General features: G+C 39.3%; 3 protein-coding genes across 8 annotated transcripts; all 3 read left to right on the top strand.

Annotated features, from left to right (window-relative positions):
- Nucleotides 1-245: 245 nt before the first annotated feature.
- On the top strand, nucleotides 246-11,181 carry ppfibp1b (PPFIA binding protein 1b; the record flags this gene model as incomplete). 6 transcript variants are annotated; one of them, XM_038734826.1, is given in 22 exon segments in its annotated part: nucleotides 246-338; nucleotides 888-980; nucleotides 1,687-1,804; nucleotides 1,998-2,042; nucleotides 3,058-3,119; nucleotides 3,224-3,308; nucleotides 3,826-3,965; nucleotides 4,375-4,472; nucleotides 5,080-5,140; nucleotides 5,456-5,630; nucleotides 5,986-6,018; nucleotides 6,635-6,776; nucleotides 7,011-7,142; nucleotides 7,383-7,533; nucleotides 7,672-7,783; nucleotides 7,944-8,032; nucleotides 8,379-8,501; nucleotides 8,647-8,772; nucleotides 8,846-9,034; nucleotides 9,576-9,740; nucleotides 10,045-10,110; nucleotides 10,196-11,181. In XM_038734826.1, coding segments are annotated over 22 exon segments (2,382 nt in total), but the record flags the coding sequence as incomplete, so codon positions are not given.
- A 2,230-nt stretch (nucleotides 11,182-13,411) lies between these two features.
- Nucleotides 13,412-17,562, top strand: LOC119915286 (poly(U)-specific endoribonuclease-C-like). Its single transcript, XM_038734828.1, has 8 exons — nucleotides 13,412-13,526; nucleotides 13,746-13,802; nucleotides 13,902-14,001; nucleotides 14,092-14,203; nucleotides 14,314-14,435; nucleotides 16,449-16,561; nucleotides 16,717-16,867; nucleotides 16,969-17,562. Exons 1-8 carry the CDS (start codon nucleotides 13,516-13,518, stop codon nucleotides 17,242-17,244), a joined length of 942 nt encoding a protein of 313 aa, XP_038590756.1. The 5' UTR covers nucleotides 13,412-13,515; the 3' UTR covers nucleotides 17,245-17,562.
- Nucleotides 17,563-18,428: 866 nt separating this feature from the next.
- LOC119915283 (DNA-directed RNA polymerase III subunit RPC2-like) lies at nucleotides 18,429-23,026 on the top strand (the record flags this gene model as incomplete). Its single annotated transcript, XM_038734821.1, is given in 10 exon segments — nucleotides 18,429-18,604; nucleotides 18,889-18,921; nucleotides 19,371-19,427; nucleotides 19,514-19,578; nucleotides 19,665-19,740; nucleotides 20,165-20,265; nucleotides 20,463-20,554; nucleotides 20,659-20,776; nucleotides 21,894-22,002; nucleotides 22,904-23,026. Coding segments are annotated over 10 exon segments (846 nt in total), but the record flags the coding sequence as incomplete, so codon positions are not given.
- Nucleotides 23,027-25,000: the final 1,974 nt, after the last annotated feature.

The raw sequence follows: 25,000 nt of genomic DNA, 5'->3' as shown, positions 1-25,000 counted from the left end.
GCATCTACTCTCCAAGGAATACAGTTCCTTCAAATGTATCTAGAGTTGCTTTATAGAGTATATTTATACTGTACCACACCAGTTGAGTTAAATCTGATTTGAATGATATAAATGGTTAATGGAATATAAACCTTGGAGAATGTGAGCGCTTCCATGCTGAAAAAGTATTAAAGTATTACCAGTGTTGTAGGAGTTTGCTTGCTATTTTACTACCATTCTGTAATATGCACTTTCTGTTCTTTTAGGATTTGATTCTTGAAATTAATGAACTGCGGTACAGATTTACAGAGCTGGAGAGTGAAAAACTACAGTACGAAAAGAAACTTAAATCCACAAAGGTGAGTTGTCACGGGGGCGTTTGCACACTTCCACTCTTTATGAAAAACTATTCATGACTTATTATTCTTTCTTGGCTGTTTGTGTATCTTTGGGAGCTGTCTTGTCCAGCTAAACACTTTTGCTGTCAAGACTGTAAAAACATGTTTGGTTCACTTTATTTCTGCTTCTGTAAACCTCTCCCAGTATGATTTATTCATTTTATTTATCCTGGTTCCAACATTCGGGCGGCTGTGAGTTGTTGTCATGACTCCGTCTGATCTGGAAGTTACCTTGTTCATTGGACATGAGCCCGTTGTTTCATATCTTATCTAGATTGAAGCTTTAGGAGGAATTGTGCCTTTGCAGTGTCTACCCATAGAGCGTAAAACTGCTCTTTGGACTCTGCTGATGAGCTGTGTCTTTAAAAAAAAAAAAAAAAAAAAGTGCTCCATAATGTAAAGGACTTGGTTTGAGTCTTTGGGTGTTCTGCCTTCTTGACCTCCTTTTTATCTCTCACTTATAGCACATCTATTTTCTCTCCCTTCCTTGGTTTGTCTCTCTACTGCTAGTCGCTAATGGCCAAGCTTTCTAGCCTGAAAATCAAAATGGGCCAGATGCAGTATGAGAAACAGAGGAAGGAGCACAAACTCCAGGCTATGAAGGTTGGCTTTTCTCAGGATGACTGCTTTGCTTGCTGTATGATTATGGTTTTTGACCTCTCCCTTTGGCTCCTCTTTGTTTTTATTTTTGATGGGAATAAAGTCATTAAATCGGGTTTGCAGCAGGTTTCCATGTTTGTTTTTGTTTTGTTTTTTTACCATTTTTGGCAAAATGATGTCACTTCTTGCAAACAATGAAATCACTTAATTTACTGAACTATGCAGTACAATAAAAAATGCGAAAGACAAGTGTAGTCAGAAATACCACTTCCTTAAGTCTGGACCAGTTTTTCAAACCACAGGTATGCTTTAATTTGGGGGTTTTGTCAGGAGTTGGCAGCGTTCTGTTTTTCTGTGTTTTTCTTTATCCCTCTTTACACTTTCCCACTGATTTCCTTTTTCTGCTCATCTTCATTAAAACCTCTATTCAGTTTAATTTGTCTGCCTCCATGCTTGAATCCTATTCTGGTCACTAAAGCATGTTATTTGTTTGTATACTGGTCCTACATTTGTTATTACCCCAGTTCTCCCAGACATCAGTGCTTACCACCCAACGCACACTACCCTCCAGAGCAGGTGTGGCCTGCCTGTATGCCACGTCAGCATCTGTGAACCTTTGTGTTGTGGTTTGTTTGTAGTGTTGAGTTGGGGTGGGGGAGGAAGTGTTTGTGTGGGGGAAATATCCTCACTGCTGTCCTCTGTTGGACAGGAGGAGCTAGCCATGCTGAGGAGGCAGCTGGAGGGCAAAGACGGAGAGATGAGGAGGCTACAGGATGAGACTGGCTTCAAAGCCATTGCCTCGAGCAGTGCAGATCCTACAGAAAGAGGTGGGGAAAACCTGTCCAATCACAAACCTTACTGAAGATGAGCATGCATGCCGTTTTAAACTCGTGTTCAACTTTGTTAAATTATTGAGTTGTAATATCTGTGTATAATTAGCAAAGCACAAGGCTTAGTTCAGCAAGAAGTCGGAATCTGCAACCAACCACTTTCTGTTTCATAATTCTCTGTCCTGTTTAGTCTCTCATCCAGACGAAACTCTTAGAAAGAGGCTGAAAGAAAAACGTAAGGGGGGTTTTTATGCTTGTGTTTATTATTGCACTTTATTACTGCACCCATCTCAACACCTGTTTGCATGAACGAGCATGAGCCACCTGAACTCTGCTTGTCCATTATAACCCATTGGAGTGCTAATACCTGACCACAGAGCACCACATCACCAATCTAGTAATCTTTTTAAGGACTTTCAACTGAACAAAACCAAGGTCCTGCAAAAGCTGTGTATCTGTGTTTTTACTGTCCAACCTGGAACAGCAGCAAGGAATGTCTGCTTTGTGTTTTCAGCAGGAATGAGGGAATGACTCGTGTTGTTTGTCATAACCATTCAGGCTGCTCACTCATGCTCTTGCCTCCCTCAATATCTCTCCTCAAACTCTAAACCTTCCCCTGCTCACACCAACCAGTGTGTGTGCCTCGCTAACCTGCAATGTTGTTGTCATTTTCAGTGTCGTATCTTTTATGTGAGTGATGTGATGTGAGTTCATATCGGACCAGACCATTAGCGGGCTTTCACTTATTTGAACAATTTCATTTTTCATGCAGTGCACAGACTCCCTCATCAACACATGTCAGATTAATTTTATATTTCGCACCTCTTGAAACAAGTTTAAAAGCAATGACTGTATGTGTGCGTGTGTTAGTTTCTTGTTAGAGATCGCATTGAAGTACCTTTTGTTTTGGATGACTTGGAGATAATAATCCTGTGGGGGAAGGCTTGACGGATTGCTAATGTTGAGGGTTGACTGCTCGCAGAGCCTTGTGTGAGCTCTGAAAAGTGAAAATGTTCTTCAAAGTGAAATATGTGAAACATCTGTTCACACAAGGATTTGGTGTAATAATTTGCAGGACTCTTAAAAACAAAGAGTGTGGCTGCGATGTTACTGGAAGGACAGTAATGTTGCGGCCTGTATGGTCCGAATGGATGAAATCCTACAGTTGCACCCTGTGTGTTCTGGCCTAGTATCCATCCCCACGTGAGCACTGTAGTTCTTCATCTGTAATCATTTTCTTTCTTCGCCAGATGTGGAAGTGCAAAGAATGAAAAAGGCAGTCGAATCATTGATGGCAGCCAATGAGGAGAAGGTACATTTGACAAGTTGCGATTTCCTTTGTATCACACCAAGTGATTTAACTCTCCTCCTGAAGCATGGGCCTCACTGTGGGTTTTAATTGTCTTTCCTTCGCAGGATCGTAAGATTGATGAGCTGAAGCAGTCGCTGCTGCGGTATAAGAAAGTTCAGAACATGGTGATGTCAGTGCAAGGGAAGAAAGGTACTTCTGTTGGAGTAGATGAATCATTTTAATGTTATGTCAGTGACAAAGAAGCACAAAAGTAAGCCAGTCTTCGAGGTGGTTGCTGGCTTTATTTCAGTACGATATAAAAATCACCTTGCAGAAACTTGAAGCTAGAGATAATCCACCACATGGAGCAATAAGTCAGCATGTTCCCCTCGACTCTGTGGTATAGTGCAGGGACCGCTTTGAAAACTGCCCTTATAAGTGTATTACTGAAACTTGCGTCTGGCTACCAAACCGCAACCCTTTTCTATAAATTATCCTGCTTGTTTTCTTATGGGTGTGTTTGTATAGCTCTTAACTTGCTGTTTGCTCAATGATTAGTTCTGTAGCATTAGTCTTGTGAGATCTGTGAAGTTAGTCTTCTTTGATAAACCTTTTTTTCTGTTGCTCAGAGCTTTAAGATGAGATGATCGATGCCAAATTAAATGACTGGTTCTTAAATGTTACAAGTCAAATTTTTAAACTGGATGTTATTCTTTGTCCACTACAGAGAAAACCAAAGATAATGAACACGTCGAGAGTCATAGTGATGGAGCTATCACATTCTTGTTAACCAACTCTGGGTCTACGGAGTCAGAAAAGCATGAAGTTACTGATGTTGAACAACTGAAAAGGACGAGCCCAGATGAGGTTTGTGTAGCGTACTGTGACGGGATGTCACAAATGAGCATCTTAAAATCAATCTAACCGTCTGCATGACAACCTTTTATTTAAACATAGCAAATGGGATGCAGTTTTACAAAAATGTAGAAAAAGATTTTTCCCTCAAGCAACTTCAAATCTCATTCAACTCTGAAATGCTCCGTATAACACTTATAGCTCACATAAATTTCACACTTATGAAATGAGTGTTGAAGGACTTAACATCCAATTAATTGAATAACATCTCCTGTCAGCTCTCTCCGCATGTGTGCAGATTTAGATTGCTTAGTTCTCATGACCCCAGGAGAATATGCAAGTTAATGTTTTCTGATGGCACATAGTTGGATTTTTAAGCTTTATCCATTTTTCTTCTTTTCTCATTCTGATCTGTGCTTAGTTGGAGATCCTCAATGGACTGAGTGAAGAGCCTTCACCCACACCTAGCCCTTCAGACCCGGAACAAGTGTCAGAGTCTGCACCAACAGATTTAATAAGGTGAAACATTTCTCTTTCATATGCGTCGATTTAAGTCAAGGGCAATGTAGAGTTTGGCTCATGTAGGATTTTGTTTTCTTTTTTGTGTGCCATTACTCAAGTGCATCAATGAATATCAATAAATAAAATGCTGCAGGTTTAGCAGACTGATTTGCTCTCTGTATAATTTTTAGTTTCTAAATAATCTAGATTTTTGAATCAGACCTAGTATGAGATCTTAAATACTAAAAAACATACAGGTATGGAAATTACAGGTTGTAAATATTGTAATATTTATTTTAAGATAATGTTGTCACTAAGTATTTTGTCCATGTATCATTTACACTCACTACTGTGTATAGAGTGCTGCCCAGAGCAGCTACACACTAGTATACTCTGTTTGCATAAGCAGGCCGACACCTGTTTTGCTCATTTACTGCAGCCATGTAGAGTGTGAGGAAGTGTCTCAGTAGCCTTCTTAAGTTGCACATGAGAAGAATGTGTGTAACAGTAGTTCATATCCTGTAGCCCCACACGGCTGCTTCTTATGACCCTGTGAGATGAGCTGTCACTATCTCCACGACACTGCTATGAGTGACAAATTAATTCTTATGGTTTGTCATTTTAGCAGCCAAGACACCACAACGACTGGCAGCCAGGACCAGCTGGATAAAAGCAATAATGAAAAGGTAACATTATTGATTATGGGGAAGGAGTCCTGTTTTCTTTGCCAAAAGCATGAATGCTTTCTCTCTTTTTCTCTTTGCCTCATAGTGTTTGTCTTATAAGTCTGTAAAATGCACCACAGCATCCCTAGTGTTTGTAGCCTTTAGAATACACTACATGTTGTGCGCAGTCTGCATCTTTTAACTTTGTTTATTTACAGTAAAATGTACAATATTTCCATTCTAATCTCAAATAAACTTAAAAGTTCAGCATATTATATTTGACCAGTATGTATAAACACAAGTGCCTTGTAGGAGTAATGTGTTTTGTTCTCTCAGAATACAAGCGAAGAGATCAGTAAGATCAGTGAAAAGCCGCCCAAAGGTCCCTCTGCTACCTTGCCTGCCACCACGGAGGACGACAGCTTTGGCTCGAGGAAGGCTCGTTCATCTTTTGGAAAGGGCTTCTTTAAAATCCGTGGGGGCAAGAAGACAGCCAGTATCCCTAACCTTGGTAAGAGCAGACCACCAAGTTTACAGGGTGACTCAGTCTGTATACGACGCTATTTTGACACTAAGCTAGCTGTGTGCAAGTGACACCCATGGAATATACTATATGGACCAAGACCATAATTTGCAGCCTACACAAACTGTGGTCCCCATTTAATTATGGAAGTCTGTTTCTGTGCCGTTGGATGTCCTTCGTTCTGTGTATGTGCTTTCTGTTTGTGCGTCGTACACATGTGTGTCTGTGTTTGTTCCACCTCTCCAAATCCTGTTGGTATTTCAATCATAATTTCTGCCCTTTGTCTTGTTCTTTTTCTATTGGATCCCTGTCGTGTGTTGTGTGCGATTTGTAACACATGAAGACCGCAGCCGGAGTGCAAGTGCGCCTATGCTAGGTACAGTATAGACCACAGGTCACTGTAGGGTTGCAGTAGTTCTCCAAAGAAAACAAAAGAAACTACTGAATATATCCTACATCATTCTACACCTATGCCTATTCTAAACTCATCCATTCACATCACGCCCATGTGCTTAAACAACCACACCCCGCAGAGCTGCTGTACGTCCAACATGCAGTGTGCTGTGTATGTTGATTTGCCTGTGTGCCTGCATGTATTTGTTTACACTCTTTTGTTCCCTTCCCCAAACACAAATCTGTGTCGAGATCCAGATTATCAGCTAAAATAATTTATTTGGATCTCGCCACTAAAAATCTAAAAACAAAACAACTAATGTACTTCCTTTTTATTCTAATAAATAAATAACTATTTTATTCCAGTCTTAGTCAGACATCAGCTGTGTCTAATGCATGCATACTAGAGTGGGTATTGCTTTTAATCCCCATCGCCATGACCTCTCACTCTGTGTATGTTTAATGGACGTCCTGTCTGAGTGTTTCCTTGGGTCTCTACACTGACGCTGTGTAGCAGCTCTGTCTCCACCGATTTGTGCTAGTCTCCCACACCGGTGCTCATGATGCTGATGATTTTCTGTGGGCATTTGTTTGTGCAGCTGAGACAGAGCGACAGGGCACTGACCATCTGGATCTGGCCGGGCTGCCGCAGAGTTCTTCCAACAGTGACAGCACCCACACACTCGCTACGACCCCAGAGGGCAAGAAAAAATCCAAAGGAATTAAGAAACTCTTCGGGAAGTGAGTAGAAAATTACACGAGAATCTTTAGCTCTTTATTTTAAGAATAGTTAAATAAGTAAGTCTTTGATTAATTAATAACAAAACTTAATTTGAATGAAATTTGTGTAATGGATATAAATGTTTACAGTATGTCAGATTCAGCTAGAAAGACAAGTATTTTATTACTATGGACATATTTTGTATGATTGTAAGGATGTTTTTTAGTATATGGACTTGAATGTTGTATTTTAAGGCTAAAAAGGAGTCAGTCTACCACATTTAACCTGGATGACAACCTACCAGAGGGTGAGTTCAAGAGGGGCGGCGTGCGAGCCACAGCTGGACCCAGACTGGGTTGGTCTCGTGACCTCCAAAGAGGCAACAAGTAAGTCTGTGCATTCAGCCTGAATAATGAGACTCAGAATGTGGTTTCCTTGTTTTGAATCTCTGGTGTACAATGAAATTCAGAGAGCAGCCTTTGTTGGGATAACAGACATCAAAAGTGCTACTACTACAATACAATACTATATACGTACTATACAATTTAACTGTGTATGTTTGTTTACTGCCACCTGTTTGTTCCTTTTTATTGAAAGTTTTTCATTTTCTATTCTCTTTTTCTAAGTGATGTTGATGCTCCCTTTGCACGCTGGTCAAAGGATCAGGTGTGTGACTGGCTGCAGGATCAGGGTCTCGGTCTTTACGTGAACATGGCTCGCGGGTGGATCTTCTCTGGTCAGACACTGCTACAGGCCTCACAACATGACCTGGAGAGGGTGAGATGAAGCAGAAGAATTTAATAAGCCGAGCAAATCTGGCAAAACCAGCAAAGTATTCTTGTTGTTGAACTTGACTATGTGGTTCCTCCAAGAATGTTCTGTGTTATACGTACTTGACTTCTTCTGGATGTTTAGGAGCTGGGCATCAAACACCCACTGCACAGAAAGAAGCTGCAGCTGGCTCTGCAGGCCCTCGGCTCAGAGGAGGAGGACAGTAAGGGAAAGCTGGACTACAATTGGGTGACGAGTGAGTACCAGCCGCCGGTCCAAAACATGAACCAAATTATCAGTTTTCTGCTGGTCTTCTGATGATGATTCTTCTTCTTGACCATTTTTACTTTGAATTAAACTTGACTGTCAACTTGACGTCCTTCTTCTGAAACTTTGTTCTTTCCCTTTCCTCTCAGGATGGCTGGATGACATCGGTCTGCCTCAGTATAAGACCCAGTTTGATGAGGGGAGAGTGGATGGTCGCATGCTGCACTACATGACAGTGGTGAGTTTTAACGAGACACATGCGCTTCCTCCTCAGATCCTGTGGATAAGTAGATCTGGTCTCTCCAGTGCCATTTTGCATTAGGATTATTGCATGGAGAGTCTGATGAGCTCCACTGGAGATGGCCTGGTCTGACCCTCCATATTTGGGACAGTGAAATCACACCACAGCATCTCTCTCTGTTCAGACTGATTTCTTTACAGAGGCTTTTTAGCCAGGGAATGTTCATTTTTACTGCTAAAGTCTGTAATGTTATTTTTATAATTTATACATTGCCATAGCTTCAACTTTGCTTTCATTGTTTGAATTTTACAGAAAGTCACTGATGTCTAACTTTGTCCCTCAGGATGACCTGCTTTCTCTGAAAGTGGGGAGTGTCCTGCATCACCTCAGTATCAAGAGAGCTATCCAGGTGCTCCGGCTCAACAACTACGAGCCCAACTGCTTGCGTCGTAGGCCATCTGACGAGGTGCAGTCACTTTAACAGTTGCCTGAGAAATTATTTGACAGGGCTTAGCAGCCAGTTCTACTGTTTGATATACTCTTTTTATAATGCACAGCTGTGTATGTAAACTCTTAAATTCATATTCTCTTTTTGTTCTTTGTGCCCATAGAACAATATTTCTCCAGCAGAGATTTCCCAGTGGACCAACCATAGGGTGATGGAGTGGCTGCGGTCTGTGGACCTCGCCGAATATGCTCCGAACCTGAGAGGCAGCGGTGTGCACGGAGGCCTGATGGTGAGACAGTCCACCGGAACCAGAGATTCTCTCCTGAATGTGTCCACTCCTAATACATCTGCTCTTTCTCTAGGTTCTGGAGCCTCGGTTCAACGTGGAGACCATGGCTTTGCTGCTGAACATCCCCCCAAACAAGACCCTGCTGCGCCGCCACCTCGCCACACATTTCAACCTGCTCATCGGCTCAGAGGCCCAGCAGCTCAAACAGGAGTGTCTTGAAAACCCAGACTACACTCTGCTCACCGCTACCACTAAGGTCAAGGTAACGCATGATCACTTGAGGATAGACCGTACATGCTTCTAAAGAGTGCTGTTAGTACTTCTCTTACAGTGGTTACACTGGTTCCCAGGGTGTTTTAAATATATAAAGAGAGAGAGAGACCCCTGCTGCAAAGACTAAGCCTTGCACATGGGGCGGGCACTCCACCGACTGAGCCACCTGCCCTCCATGAGTTAAAAATGTTTGACATGAAAATATACATTCGTATAAACAGGCAATTCAATTAAAATGAAAAAAGACTACATCAAGAATTGACAGGCTAGTGCAACTATGCAGAGTCACTCTAAACCTTACTAAACCATTTTTGATTAGCAGACCCTTAAATGTTTATTTATATGCCGCTGCCATTATGTAGTCACAAAAACTTGCTATTAAGTTATTGAAAAGATTAAGATTATTCAGTTAAAAATATAACATGGGAACCCTGAGGGATGTGTGCGTTTCTGTTTGTATATCTAAATGTAGCTATATAAAATGAACATATTCTGTATTTCTTTTTCTTCTCTCTCCTCGTTCCTGCCAGCCAAGGAAACTGTCATTTGGCAACTTTGGCAGTCTGAGGAAGAAAAAGCAGGATGACAGTGAGGAGTATGTGTGTCCGATGGATGTGGAGATGCCAAAGGGCCGAAGCTTTCAGAAAGGCTTCGAGCTCCAAATATATGAGGACGACCTTGACAGGCTAGAACAGGTGAGCTTGTTCTTCAAAGGGTCTATTGAATTATGATTTGATACCACTTAAAACATTAACATAAGTGTATATATCTAATTGCATGTACAGTAGATCTGAAATGTACTTTTGTCAGAGGCATTTATATGCATCATATGGAAAATGTCACTATTTCACGGTTTTACGTTGTCATCAGTGTTGCTTGGAAGGTGACTTTTTTTCAGTTTTCATATTCACTCAGAAAAGGTATCTGGTCAGCTTAGGTTTCTATATTCTGTTGTGGCTCTCAAATTATTGAGTTTGAAAGCTGCTTCTTGTTTCACAGATGGAGGACTCTGAGGGAACTGTGAGGCAGATCGGAGCTTTCTCGGAGGGTATTCAAAACCTGACGGTAAGAATCTAATAGTTCACCAGGACACACCGGTACTTTTGCTGCTTTTGGTTTTAAAGTTGTTCTGTGCTGTGCCTTATACCAGAGCATGCTGAAAGACGATGAATTCTTCAAAGAGACTTCAAATTCACCGAACCTCAGCGTAACAGATGAGGACTCTACTGCATGAGAACTGTCACCACCATGAGACCTGGTCCTACTGTGAATGAAACTCTGTGCCAACCCTCCCCACTCGCACACAGACTTGTCTCAACAAACCCTAAGAATGCTCCCACATTTAGTGTTACGTTAAGAGATGATCCAAAAGTATTACAGTGTCTTTTTTTTTCAGTTTTTTAAAGGACGTTGTTGAGAACGCCTACAGTCCGGTAGCCGCCATTACTCCTGACCGTCGTCTCCTTTAATGTGGTCTGATGGCCGAGGGAACATTTAGGGCAACACCACTGCTCACCTGCTAGCTGATTTCTGAAGATATTTTGTACTGGCATCTTTAGCATCAAATGTCATCCAGCAGGGGGGGAAAGACATCTACAAAATGCCGATATAGATTTTAATATAATTCTTTTAAATTGCCTTCTGACTGTAGAAACATTTTAAAAAAGAGAGATGGACTTCCTTCATAAGTGATAATGCCGAGAAGCGTTTCCTATTTTTTTTATAAGTTCGTATAAAGTAATAACTCAGAAACGGCTGCTATGTTTTCTACAGAACTAAACCTCGCTAATTTAATGGAAATATTTTATCATACGCTGAACATTTTACAGGTCTTCACTCAACAGTAATAGTCAACATGCATTTGCACCAATACATATCATAGAGTACAAAGCATAAGGAATATCATTGCATGGTATTGAAATTCAACACATTAATATAAGAGCTTGTTGTCTATTTTATTTTTTATTATAAATAGATTTTTAATGGAACCCTTTTGGCTATTTTCGGAAGAGTGTGGTGACATGTTCAGAAAAAATAATGTTGTAATGCAAACCTCGACCATACCTGAGAAGAAAGACTGTGTTGTTGTTTTTTATGTTTATCCATTTATAAGATCAATAAAGTTATTTAAATCAGTTTGGATGTTCCTCAAATGGACACAACCATCAAGTCTTTAACACACTGAGGACCGAAGAGATGATAAGAAAGTTTTTGATTTTGCTGTTGAATGATGAGAACAAAAGTATAAAGTAAAAACACTGCCATTTAAACAGTCTGTATAATGGTGACTCTTTTACTACAGAGATAGGCGGTAAATTTAAGGCTTTATATCAGCTGCACTCTTCTGTATATTATAGCTCAACCTGCAAGACGCGTAAGAGGCAAGGGAGGACAGAAAAATGAAGCGGCACATGCATCCAACTCAAACTCAACATTTCAAAGAAACTGAGACAATATTAAACAAATGAGGGCATAACAGTAAAAAAATGGAAAGTTACTGATACCCACAATGAAATATTCTGTAAAAGGACATTATCACAGTGAATGGGAGCCAGGCCTACATTAACAGTTTAGGTGTGAATAATAGAATAAACCTAAGGCCCTGTTCTCCAAACAAAGTAACTTTGAGAGGAAATCTTGCTTTTAGTTTGACTGCTAGATATATTTGAGGATACCAAAAGGTTTTTTTCTTTAAAGTTTAACTGAAGCAGAAATATGAAAATAGTTTGTGCATTGTTTAACATTTTGCAGAGTGCTCTTAACAAAATGTGCATCTGTATTTTGATTTTCCTCAAGATTAAACTAATGACAAGGGTAAAACATAAGGTAAATCATGTTAAACACTTTTGCACTGTTTAATTGTGCCAAAAGTCATTGTAGAGGTTGCAGTTCAAAGATCAGCAGTTCTCCCCCAAAAAAGTAAATACCATGCATTCAATTACACAAGCTAAAGTATTGAAGTATTTGCAGTAGGTCAAATGTAGCCTATTTCTTTCTTTCACTGCTATTACTGCAATAGGTCCTAAAATATACCAACATACTGTATGTTGCTCGTACAATGTGAAAGCCAACTTTGACACTGGTATTATTAACACTACAACTTCAAGCCCATGAGCACACAGTCAGAACTAATAAGAATAAAGATCACTGTAATATTATTTTGAACTACTTGTGAAAACTATTTGAAATTACACCTGAAATGATTTTTTGGAATCAGCTCAAAGTCAAAAAATGTTGATGACCAGACCTGAATTATCCATTATAAAATAATATTTTCAAAGAGACCTTATATAGTCAAATCCTTGTATATCATTGGTCAGGGGGATACAAGTCTCATAACAGTAGAATTGATGAAAATATAACCTGACTAAGAGTATTCATGTTATTTTTTCTAATAATTTTCTAATCCCAGTGACTGACAAAGCCACACACGCACAATACCACTGTTGACTGTCAATTAATGGAAAGGTTTGTCAACTGTGAAATGCACCATATCACAAATGACAATTTCTCTCTCTTCACTCTTCTAGCAGTCCTTTTGCACCTCTCTGCTGCTCACCCTGTGTAGGTGCACTATGACATAAAACACATTTTTAGTTTTGTATTAACAAAAAAAAGTTAATTGTGAGCATTTACATCATTAATATAATGGATTTAATACTATTTCAACTGCTCGTATCACTTAAGCCTATAGCCTATGGCCCATATCGCCAAGAAGAAAAAAAGGCCCATGGAAAAGTTATTTGTAGGCCTATTTTCTCAGCATGCTTGTTTGTTCAATAATTTAAGCAGATAAAGACGATGCGTATACTTTTGATTTCCCTGTTCAAACGTGGTCACAACACAGATTAACAGTTAGAATTTTGGGGGTTCTACTAATCCAAAGGGCAAAATACACGGAAAACTACCTTGTGTTTAAAATATGTGGGCTACAAATCTCATCACATCTCTCTCCTTGGTAACACCAGATAACCAGCCAGGTGTGTCCCTTCACATATGACAGAGTACGCAGTCCGTTTTGTGCCGCTCTGCAGATCAGACCACACATCTCTCCTCATCAGGAACAAGATTGAGAATATTGTGCAGCAGAAGATTCCCCGCCGAAATCTGCGCTCAGAGCCGGTGCTCGTGCTCTATATTTGCAAACCACGCTTTCTATGTGATATCTGTGTAAACGCAATCAGAGGTTATTCACTTTCAGGCATTAGAAGTTGTAATGGCTGTTTCACCATCATTACATCTACACTTTAAGAACAACATTTGGCGAAAGTGCGTCAAATCAGTGAGACGAAGCGCCCTCTGGTGGCTATGCAATAAAAACTTGTGCACGTCAGATCGAGTTTGTCCAGAAATGCCCATGCGCGGCCTGCAAGTTATGCAACTGCTGGTGGATAGTGGACCTACAGTGGAACAGACGTGAGCGCTCCACTGTGGTCCGAGCTGAAGGAGTGGAAGCGTGCAAAAAGTATCATGGCTGGAAGGTATGTGGTTTTATTTTTGGCCAAACACTAATCTGAAAAAATTATTGCGTCCCTGTGGACAAGCTCAGTTTGGCCAGTTTGTAACACTGTCTTTTATGACTTGAATCCTTTAACCTGGTTTTCTTTATGTTAGACAGCAGGCTAGATCAGTCTTTGTTCCCCTTTTCTCCCCACTGTTTGAGATATTGATAGAAAATGTGTCATATGTGTGATGTACAGGTTCTGTGGAGTCCTTGCCGTTCTTGCAGTGTTTCTTAGTGGACTGAATGCATCAAGGTACAGCAGCAAAGAAGAACATTTCTCATGAGTTACTGTGTTTTCCAGTCTGTCAGTTTTCTGTATCTCTCCTGTCTGACTTTGTTTATTGTGTAACAGGCCATTAGTAAACCAGGAACTATCCAATATTTTCAATGAGCTGTGGAGGTTGGATGTGAATCGCATGACGCCTGGGCTAGACTACACAATATCTGTTCAGGTATGGAGCGTGCTCTTATTCAGACAACACTTATCTTCTCTCTTTTTCTTTTTTTTTTACAAAACTACATTATGCGTTTGAAATGTCCAGGGTAGAGCCAGCTATGTAAACCAGGGCAGCCATGTTGTCCAGGATCACGCCGCACAACCTCTGTTCTCCAACGTTAATGAAAACAAACTGATGAACACAACCACCATCCCACGTAAGTGTCTTTCAATCAGACAGACATTTCAGACATATGTCTTTGTTAGCCTAAAAATGTGCTATTTTGGTTTAATAAAAAAAGAACAAAAATACTTTGTGTGCCTGCAGGATTCACAAAACTGCTGGACAACTATGAGCGGTCCACAGGTGAGACCGAACAAGTCACAGCAGAGGAGCTGACAGAGACTGATCTCTTCCTGGATGCTGTTTTAGAGACAGAAGTCATGAAGGTACATTTGACATGTTACAACAAGTTGAACTTAATGAGCCATAAACACTTCAGCAGTTTCTATTGCACAAAACCTCACTTCTCACACCTTTGTTTTTAGTTTGGATGTCTCAGGTTTCTCAGAGTAAGAAGATAATGTCTATATAACATATATTATAAATTGTTTTGTTCCCCCGCCGAGGGTTTCTGGTTCGTTGATTTCCAACCTTTTGTGGTTTTGAGACAGCAGCTGAACTCCAGAGGGAGTTTAGTCTCTTCCTGCCTCCCTGCGGCACTGAACACATTACACATGACCTTAGCAAGACAGAAAACACATCTGAAACATCTGTGCGCAGCTGTGGAATGCTGCGCTGGCCTCGGCTGGTCTCCCCAAAGAGCATCAGTGGAAAAATGTGGACATGCAGTACTTATTCTGTTTGGAAGAAAGGCATGCTTTTAGACGAACCTGATCTAGAGGAAAGTTACACATTTTAGTATTTGGTTCCTTCTGTTAGTCCAGACTGTTAAAAGATAAAGGGGCTTGTCACCACAACTATTTAGCTACACTATATAATATAGAGCATACCTTCTTCATTATTTTATATATCTAATAATCAGATTCACATACACACAATAATTCACAGTACAGTGTGCAGTGAAATACTTAAATTGCCATCTCTACTGTCTGTGCATAGTGCAGGTATAATCAAAGAGAGAAAAAATATAGACAAAGTGTTAAAAAAAAACATAAAAACAATAAAAGTAGGAACATTTCGAAGGGGAAATTTAAGAAAAAGAAAATAAAGACAATCAACATACAGTAAAGATAAAACTTTTAGAGGTAAAGTGAGAATCCTAATGTGAAGTAGCTCAGGGAATTATTGAAGTGCTGCACATACAAGAGCGGTATTGTCACTAAATATTGTTTCAGTATACTGTGCAGTATTTCCACAATGGGTGTCAGTAAATGTGTGTTTCTGATTCAAGTAATAGCTTATTGAACAAATACTAAAGGTTACTACATTCTTAAAACATGTTTCCGATACTTGTATGACAAAGAAAACTCCCGCACACTGTCTAACTTGTCTAATCTTGTATGAGGTCACTGGTTTGTCTACACCAATCACCTACTTACTAAAAACAATATCATAAAGACAACATAATACACACTACATATTTTAACATTTATGGTGATGATTTTTTCCCCCTTTTCTAGAATTTTTTTATACATTTCATTGTTCATTGTAACATCTACATTATTGAAGTATGATATTGTTGTCTTTTGGACCCATTTTTTGGACCATATGTTTTGTGTTTTATATGTTGTGTTTATTTTGCTCTAAGCTATTTGTCTATTGTTATATATATATATAAGGTACCAGTAAGATTTGAGAGCATGTCTGTTCAAGAGTGCACTTTATGATATTGTTTTGATGTACATTCAGTACACAGAAATCTACACTCATCCCATGGAAATATGAATGTTTTGTAATGCTTTCCTTATTTTATGTGATTGGTGTAGACAAACAAGTGACCTCCTACAAAAGATGGCTTCTCACTATGTAACACCATTTACCTGATGAAGGTCTAGCACCAAAACATTGTGTCATTATATATTTTTTGCAAGTTAGACTGTGCAGGAGTTTTTCGTTGCTACTTTTGACTCACCTGTCCCCCTCCGACGCACCTGTATCTCATTACAGAGGTGCAAAGTAACTTACTGTTCCGAACTTTTATGATAGTAAAATGCCTCTTATTTGATTAAAATATTCTTTAAAATTCTGAAAACACAAATGTTTTCCACTGTTATTACAAGATGTCAAGTTAAAAAAGTTTATTATAAAGTTATAAAGAATTATATTTTCCAAACACATCTGAATATGAGTTGTGTTTTTGTCCGTGCAGGCCTATTTTTGTATTGCGGCGGTGCAACAGAGATAAGCTGTCTTCGAACCATTTTGTTCATCTGATCTTTTCTATGTTGTGAGAAAGTCTTGCACCAGAGTCGGGTTTCATAAATGTGATTTCTCCACAGCGGGCTCACAAGTACCTGGTGAGCAAAGGACAGTCGAGCTCCAACCTGAGGCAGTTTAAGAATCAACTGCGCTTGATCTGGTTTAATCTCTACCACAGACAGAGAAACACAGGGTGAGATGCCGAAACGTGAACATGTCATTAAATCAGAGTGTGTTCAGAAAGCAACCAAGGGATTTACTACAACTGTGTGAAAGGTTGGCCTATAAACTTGTTTTGAAGTAATGTTTTATTTTTGTGTGGTATTTCCAAACTGAAACATTCACCAGCCTGGACTCCTCTGGATTCGAACATGTCTTTGTTGGAGAGACAAAATCTGGAACAGAAATCATTGGTTTTCACAACTGGATCCAGTTCTACCTGCAAGAAAAAAGCAACCACTTGGACTACAAAGGATACAAGGCCAGGCAACAAGACTTTGTAAGTGTAACAGTTCATCAGACAAAGGAGATGCATTTATTTCTGTAACAACATCAACTGTTGTCTTTAATATCCACCCACAACTGTATCTGATTCCACAGCCTGATCAGGACGACCACGTTCTGAACCTCCAGTTCAGCTGGCATGGCGTGGTGAAGCCCGTCGGCAGCGCCTTCATCGGGACCAGCCCTGAGTTCGAGATGGCGCTCTTCACCATCGTCTTCCTCATGAACACGGAGAGGAGCACCACAGTGCTGGTCAACATTGACCAGTGTCAGATGGAGCTGGTGGTCATTCGGCACGGGCGCTCCCTCGGGACGGCGTACCCCAAACTGCTCAGCAGCAACAACAGACATGTTAGGCAGCACTCACACTGATGTGGAGGATCTTCAGATGCTAAGTGATACTCACATCCTTATAATGTTCATGCCCACGAATCAGAGACACAAATGTACTGTGGTATAGTATAGTGCACCACATAGATTTTTTTTTTTTTATTACACGTCTGTAATTTTAATCAGTACCATTGAAAAGTTGATTGATTTGTCATTAAAAGCTAAATAAAAGTAAATGGAGCTTTTTAAAGTCAAATATTTCATGTGTTTATGTCAGGGATTTCATTTAACCTTTTTAATACATTGAAGTCACTTCTTTGCTGTGATGTAATGAATAAAGTTGTGCAAATGTGGAAAAAATGCTCAAATCTTTTACTTCAGTAAAAGTGGCATTAACATATTGATGATGTGTTACATTACGTTGTACAGAATTGGCCCTAAAATGTTCTCAGGGGTCCAAAAAGTGTTAACTAGGAGGAATTATTCTTTTAAGAGTGTTATTTTATTGGCATGTTAACATGGGAGCAGTATTTTAATGCTGCAGTTGGTCTCTTTTTACAAATACTAAAAAAAACAAAACAATTTCTTTGTTAGAATGTAGTTCTAGTGAAAGCTGTTGACAGCTAGGTCTGTGGGTTATTCAGAGCTGAGATGGTTTTAAGTCTTTTGAGGAAAGTCCCAGTCACAAGTCTTTGTGAGAAAATCACAAGGCAGGTCTCTCTGAATGTAGAGACAGGTCTCTACAACTGAACATTGTACTTAAAGCTGTTTTAATAGTGTTATTTTAACACAATGACGTAATAAATCAATATATCAGGTGTTAGGCCATGCAAGACCCACCTGTCCCTATCCTATTTGTTTGATGTTCAGGGATTTTATCTGGAAAAAACTGGTTATATTTAATAGTTATAAGTCTATTTAATATAGGTTTAATGTATGTTTAATGTATGTATGTTTCGTATGCTACTGGATACTTGAATTTCCCTCGGGATAAATAAAGTATATATATATATCTATCTACCTATCTATCTTAATTGTTTTGATCAAAATATTTGCTACGTCCGTACGTTGACTGATATATGTATATATTTCACAGACACTTGCTGGATAACCACACTAACACACCCGGATCTATATTGCTGCAGAATAATAAACTTACACGTGTTATCACTAACAGTGGACACTTTCTTTAGTTCCGCCCGCCCGCACGGACCCATTACAGTGGGACTCACCAGAGGGACTCATGTTGGATCGACTTCCGACGCCGTATATCAACACTGACAGCATGACCGGAGTTTTATGTATTTACTGTTGAACAGTAGAAATAACCATGGAGGTGCTTGGAGGAGAGTTTTGTGACATGAGTCCTCAGGAGCTGGCGGCTCCTGTCAACACTGTAGCGGTGAGTTTAGAGGAAACAAAGACCGAGAGCTTCACACCACGAGTGCAGAGAAGCTAACGTGTGGCTAGCAGCAGCACAGAGAAACACAACAGCTTACACAGTGTGCTGGGGGGTACATCAAGCTGTGTCTCTGTCTGTTGTGTTGAAAAGAGTCACATTTACTTACATTTTGTCAGGCTGCAGCTTGAAGACAGTTGTTTAACTCTTTGTCTTAAATTAACAACAGTTGCAGGATAAAAGTGCCAATGAAATTGCTCTCACTGCTCTGTTTTTCTTTCTGACAGGACAAATGGAAACTGTTACCAGCCTTCCTGAAGGTAACAGAACACACCTTCATGCACTTGCTGCACATTTTACTGAATTTAATCCTTTAGTCTCTAAATCCTCTATCACGGTATATGTCATTTATATTGAGATCCTAATGTAAATACGTTTTCTAAAAAATCTACTGAAATGTAAATTTTTCTAAATGCTTAACAAATCTAGAAATGTCATCCTGTTAATGCACAAATTAAACTATACCAAGTCTGATGTTAGTTAACATTATGCAAGCAAGTGTGGATACTGACTTTGTGTTTGGATTTATGTTGATCAGCAATTTCTTTATTTCTGTTTTATTATCTGGTCACAGAAAGGCAATTATTTTATGTTACTTTACTAATCAGACTAATTGTTGTTTCAGCATCACCCCTCCCCCCCTTTTTTATTGTGCATAACTTATAGTTTCCCTGTCATTTTGTGACCTGCTGTTCAATCTGTTTTCCAGGTGAAAGGACTGGTGAAGCAGCACATCGACTCCTTCAACTATTTCATAAATGTGGAGGTGAAACACAAATGCAACATGAGTGTGCGTGTGCTACAGCTGTATCAGCTGTGTCTTTATGTGAAGTTGAATGTCTTGTTTTCCAGATAAAGAAAATAATGAAAGCAAATGAGAAGATCACAAGTGATGCTGATCCAATGTGGTACCTCAAGTAGGTCTCATGAACGCAGATGAACCACAGACATACATGTAGCAGCTTCTAGATTCAGTTTTGAGTTCAAAATATTTGCTTTCTAGATACCTCAATATCTACATTGGCATGCCGGATGTTGAAGAAAGCTTCAACGTAACCAGACCAGTGTCCCCTCATGAGGTGAGCTTAGATATCAAAGAAATACATGATTTGAAATGTAAAATTTTGTCTCGCTGTAGTTTGCCTACAGTTTTTATAATTGAGGAAGCAAATATTTGCTGGTTCCAGCTTCTCAAATGTGAGAATTTGCATTTTTTTTCTGTTTTGTATTGTTGATTAAATATTTTTGGTTTTAGACCAAAGCAACGTGAAGGTGTCTCTTTGTGTTCTAGAAACTTACAGTTTTGACATTTCTTGGATTAAATGATTAATTGATATATAAACTTGATAAATCGATCATTTAAATAAATCATTAGTTGGAGCCCTAACAGGGATATTTATATTATCACTCTGACTAAATATTTTAACCTATGATATCATCAAATGTCAGATCATTTCACTTTGCTGCAGAGATGCAGTTCATCATTCGTGTTTGTTTCTACAGTGTCGTCTCAGAGACATGACCTACTCAGCGCCCATCACGGTGGACATAGAGTACACTCGTGGCAGTCAGAGAATCATCCGCAACGCACTGCCCATCGGAAGGTATCGTACTTTGTCCTTTTGTGTCCCTCACATCCTGCCCAGGTGACCTCTCACCTTCATATTCAAAACATTATTAACAAAGATTTCATCATCTTTTACTCACCTTTACTACCAATAAGTGCTGCTCTCGATCAATAATAATAATTAGTATTATATATATATAGTAGTTTTTATTTATTTCATTTTGCTTTTTTCAGGATGCCAATCATGCTGCGGAGCTCAAACTGTGTTCTCACAGGAAAGACACCCATGGAGTTTGCTAAACTCAATGAATGTCCTCTGGATCCAGGTAGGCAAAGGATCACACAGAACAAGAGCAGTAATACAGTCTCGTTATAATCAATTCATTATCCTAATAGTGCTGTATACGCACCATGTTGTATTTCTTCACAGGAGGTTATTTTATTGTAAAAGGTCAGGAGAAAGTCATTCTCATCCAAGAGCAGCTGTCCAAGAATCGGATCATTGTGGAGCAGGACAGGAAGGGTGCAGTTGGAGCCTCAGTTACCAGGTACTGTAACACCACTCCCCTAACCATTAATTCAGTGCAGACTGTTTTTAAAAATCCTTTATTGTACATTAATACTAGCACAGCTTATAGATAACTATGCTTTGGATTTATACCCTGTAAAACTCATTATTAATACTGCAAAAGACACTACATTATAAACCACTTTTGAGTTACATTTGCAGGGAACTTCAGTTAAATTCAAGTTTTATCATGAGACTTTTACAGTTAAATAATGTTATTTGGGGGGGGGGTTCAGGGTATAATAAGCAACAACTACATGTAAATCTTACTGAAATTTAATAGCTAATTAGCATTAGCTATTAAACAAAAAATTCAGTAGATCCAACAAAAAATTCAGCAGAAAAGTTCTGTTCAACCACAGCTGCCAGTTTTTCTATAAATATATATTTTTTATTGTGAAGGTGACCGCTGGTGAAACACAAAACCTGCATAAAAAAGTAAATCAGTTTTAATCCATGTCAAAGGAGCTCTTGAACTGTGGCCATACATTCTTACATTTTGCTTAATTTGCATTTCTAATCTACATCCAAAAAGTTTGTACATATTGACAGAACTCTAACTTACTCCGACAGAAAACATTTTTTACAGTCGAAGAAGTAGATGGTGTGCGTTGTGTGTAGATTTGCCTTCAAGAAATAAAGAGTTCTGAATACGATTTCTAGATTTTACAAATTATGTCGTGTCCTATTTGAATAGTGTTAAATAGATTAAAGTGCAGTTTTCCGAAAAAGATTTTCTCAAGTGCTTTAGGTGTTATATATTTATAATATATTGGACATAACGCTGGTATACAGGGGGATCTGCCTGTAGATCAGTTGACAAATGTGAAACCATGTGGCAGGAATGTGTATCATACACCCTAATACAAAAAACAAAAGAGGGACCCACTCATAAAATAAACTGCTCCACACACTGCTAAAGGTCAGAAAGACCTGAAAATGCCTCTTGTTGCTGTTGCAAGGAAGATATATTTAAATGTTAACTTTTCTCAATAGTTTCTAGTTCTCATAGTTTTGTGAAACTGTTCACTTTTTTGTCGCACCTTTTGTTTCTTGATGTACTCAGATTTGTTTTTTAATCTTGTCTTCAAATTCAGCTCCACTCATGAGAAGAAAAGTAGAACTAATATGATTGTCAAACAAGGCAGATTCTACCTGAGACACAACACGCTGTCAGAGGACGCCCCAATTGCCATCATATTCAAGGTAAAAGAGTAGTGGAGGATGAGGAGGATGGGCATTGACACAGCTAAGTGATACTATGTGTTCAGTAGGGGGTGCTGCAAGACAGCTAGATGGTTTTGGATGAAGTTGTTTTGTTGGTGTTGTTTCCCCCTGAGGCTGAAGAAAAAGCTGTTTCCAAAGTAACTTGATCTGATTAAATAACCTTTTGTCTTTCACACTGTTTGACTACCGCCCCCTGAATTGTCTGTAACAGATGATTTCATGCAACATAACTAATACATTGTATTTAGTGAGAGGTTTTGTTTTAGATTAGCGTGCAGTTAGAGGTCAGTATTTTTATTCATTCTTCATCAGATTCATTTTCATGTGTCGGCCTTTGCTCCCAATGAAAATGTCAGTTAGGCACCTGGCATCATTGACTTCTTTCCCCTCTGAGGACAAATCTCTCCAAACATGTCAACTTGTGAGCGTGGAGTGTTTGTAACTCAAGTTATTATCCACAGGACACAGTTTGCGTGCTGGCTCTGTTTGCTGTGCACTTGTATATCCTGGGTGACTTCTTCCCCGTCTCCCTCTGTGTTTGGCAGCGGCTGCAGAAACAGATCCAGCGTGGGGCAGACGGATCAGTTCCCACAGCTTCACATTTCCATAAGCAAATGTCAGGCATCCTTATGACTCCCAGTTCACCTCTCCCTCCGTGTGTATATATACACACTTGTCCTCCTTATGTCTCTGGCTCACCTCCTGTTTCAGTTACAAGTTTCAAAATGTAAATTCACCTTGCCTATAAGGTCTTAATGTGGTTGCATTAAATATCTAAATTGTTCTTTACTTTATTTTAGTTATGCTTCATACATACCTTTTCTCAATTGCATCTTGCCGTCAGTTTGCATCACATAGTCTGTGCTTGTCATTGTCACAGGGTATGGGCGTAGAGAGTGACCAGGAGATCGTGCAGATGATCGGTACGGAGGAGCACGTCATGGCCAGCTTTGCCCCGAGCCTCGAGGAATGTCAGAAGGCCCAGATCTTCACACAGACTCAGGTACCTCGGTGGTCCATGTGGTCCAATAAAAGTAAAGGAATACTCAGCTCATTTTACACACAAAAGTCAGTTAACTAGTCTCAGGAAATCCTACTTGGCCTGGAGGGAGCTTTAATTCTCTCTTTTTTTTTTTTTATCTGGATTTACCAAGATGATGTAAATAATGTTGTCATTGGAACAAAACGTACATGCCTAGATTGTTAATGGTTTTTTAAATTATGCACACCAAAAACATATAATCATAGTAAATGATAATAAAAAAAATAAGAAGACAAAAACAGACAATAAATTTCAAGTACAAAAATTTTAAGTGCATGATTAAAAAAAGTTTAGGGCTTTCTGACATTTAGTTCGCTGCTCTTTTTTTCACACACCACATTAAACAAACAAGGATGAACGGAAAATAACCCAGATGTTTTCAAGGCTCTGTGGTACAAAATGTGGGAGTGCAGTTCGAAGGGTGTAGGCCTTTTCCAGGCAGGGATGGTCTTGTAAATAAATGCAATTTGTTGCATCATGGGAAATGTAGGATCCAACATTTTTGATTTTGATCATACAGGTACTAAACGTCAGGATATCTTTGCCTCTGCCTCATCGATTTTGACTATTTTCTTTAGGAGTTAATATTGATACCGCTCTCATGCCTGTACAGCAAATAGAAAGCTACAGCCAGCACCTGGTTAGTGTAGCTTATTACTAAGACGGTTGACGTTGGCTCTGTCCAACGGTTAGGAAGTCCATCAGCCCCCCTAAAGCTCACTAAAACAACTCACCGCTGGTTGCCTGGTAAACTCACAATGACAACAATACTCAGAAAGTCACATAAACTCGGTATAAAACCACAACTTCTCGTTCTCAGTCCTTGGTTTTTAGCGATGTTTGTATGCAGATTTTGTTACCTTTGGACAGAACCAGGCTCGCTGTTTCCCTTGTTTCCAGTCTTTGTGCTAAGCTAAGCTAACTGCCTTCATATTTAGGGTACAGAAGTGACAGTGGTCGTCTTATCATCTAATTCTGCCAGAAAGTGAATTAGCATATTTCTTAAAATAGCTAATACGCTATTTAAGTTTTTGTGTAAAACAAAAGCTTAAAGAGTTTATTGTTAGTTTTTAAATTGCAGCGTGTTAATAATAACTGATTTAATCAACACAAATGTGTAGAATGATAACATCAAAACACATTATAGTATGATTCAGCTGGAAGTCGGTAAACAATGATATTGAATTATCAGCAAGCCCTAATAAGCCCATTAACTTTGTCTGAGGAGCAGGATGTTTGTGAGACACAAACAAGTGACTCCTGCCTGTTGACAGAAGGTATTTTCTTTGTCTCTCTGTGATCAGATGACTAAGGTTTTGTCTTACTAGCCCATTAAGTAATGCTTTTGGTGGGTTGTTCAGGAGCCTGCATTTTTTTTCTTTGTCATCTACAGATGAATGCAATTGGCCAATTTGTTTTTCATAAAGATTATGTTGTTAGAGGAATCACTGATGCATTGAGGCCATATTTGCTTCATAGCAACCAGTCGGCGCAGCTCTCATGCTCGTCTGTCTGCCGGCCTCCATGATGTCTTTTCATGGTATTCATTGGGTCATTGTATCGTGCACAATGACGCCTAAATCTATATAATTAAAGGCAGATAAGGCTTAAGAAACATTGTTATCAGATTATCAGATAAGTAATCTGTCTAAACCAAATTTGACTGCCTTGTTTTTTTGTAGTTACATATACTTAGGTGTGTATGTATGTATGTCTGTGTGTGTGTGTGTGTGTGTGTGTATATGTGTGTGTGTGTATATATATATATATATATATATATGCATGCATGCATCATGGCGGACAGTGTGGGTGGTCTTACAAAAAGTCTTCAGCCTCATTAACCTTTGACCTTCTATAGTTCTGTAGAGCGCTCCAGAGGCACACTGACTCAGGTGTGTGTGCTCGCGCGTGTGTGCATTATGCTCTTTTGTGATT

Source organism: Micropterus salmoides, unplaced genomic scaffold (assembly GCF_014851395.1).
Source record: "Micropterus salmoides isolate LMB-PRFRI ecotype aquatic unplaced genomic scaffold, ASM1485139v1 Ms_hic_scaffold_2034, whole genome shotgun sequence".
Lineage (NCBI taxonomy): Eukaryota > Metazoa > Chordata > Actinopteri > Centrarchiformes > Centrarchidae > Micropterus > Micropterus salmoides.
The sequence above is the reverse complement of the archived record's forward strand: the minus strand, read 5'-3'. Positions and strand labels throughout refer to the sequence as shown.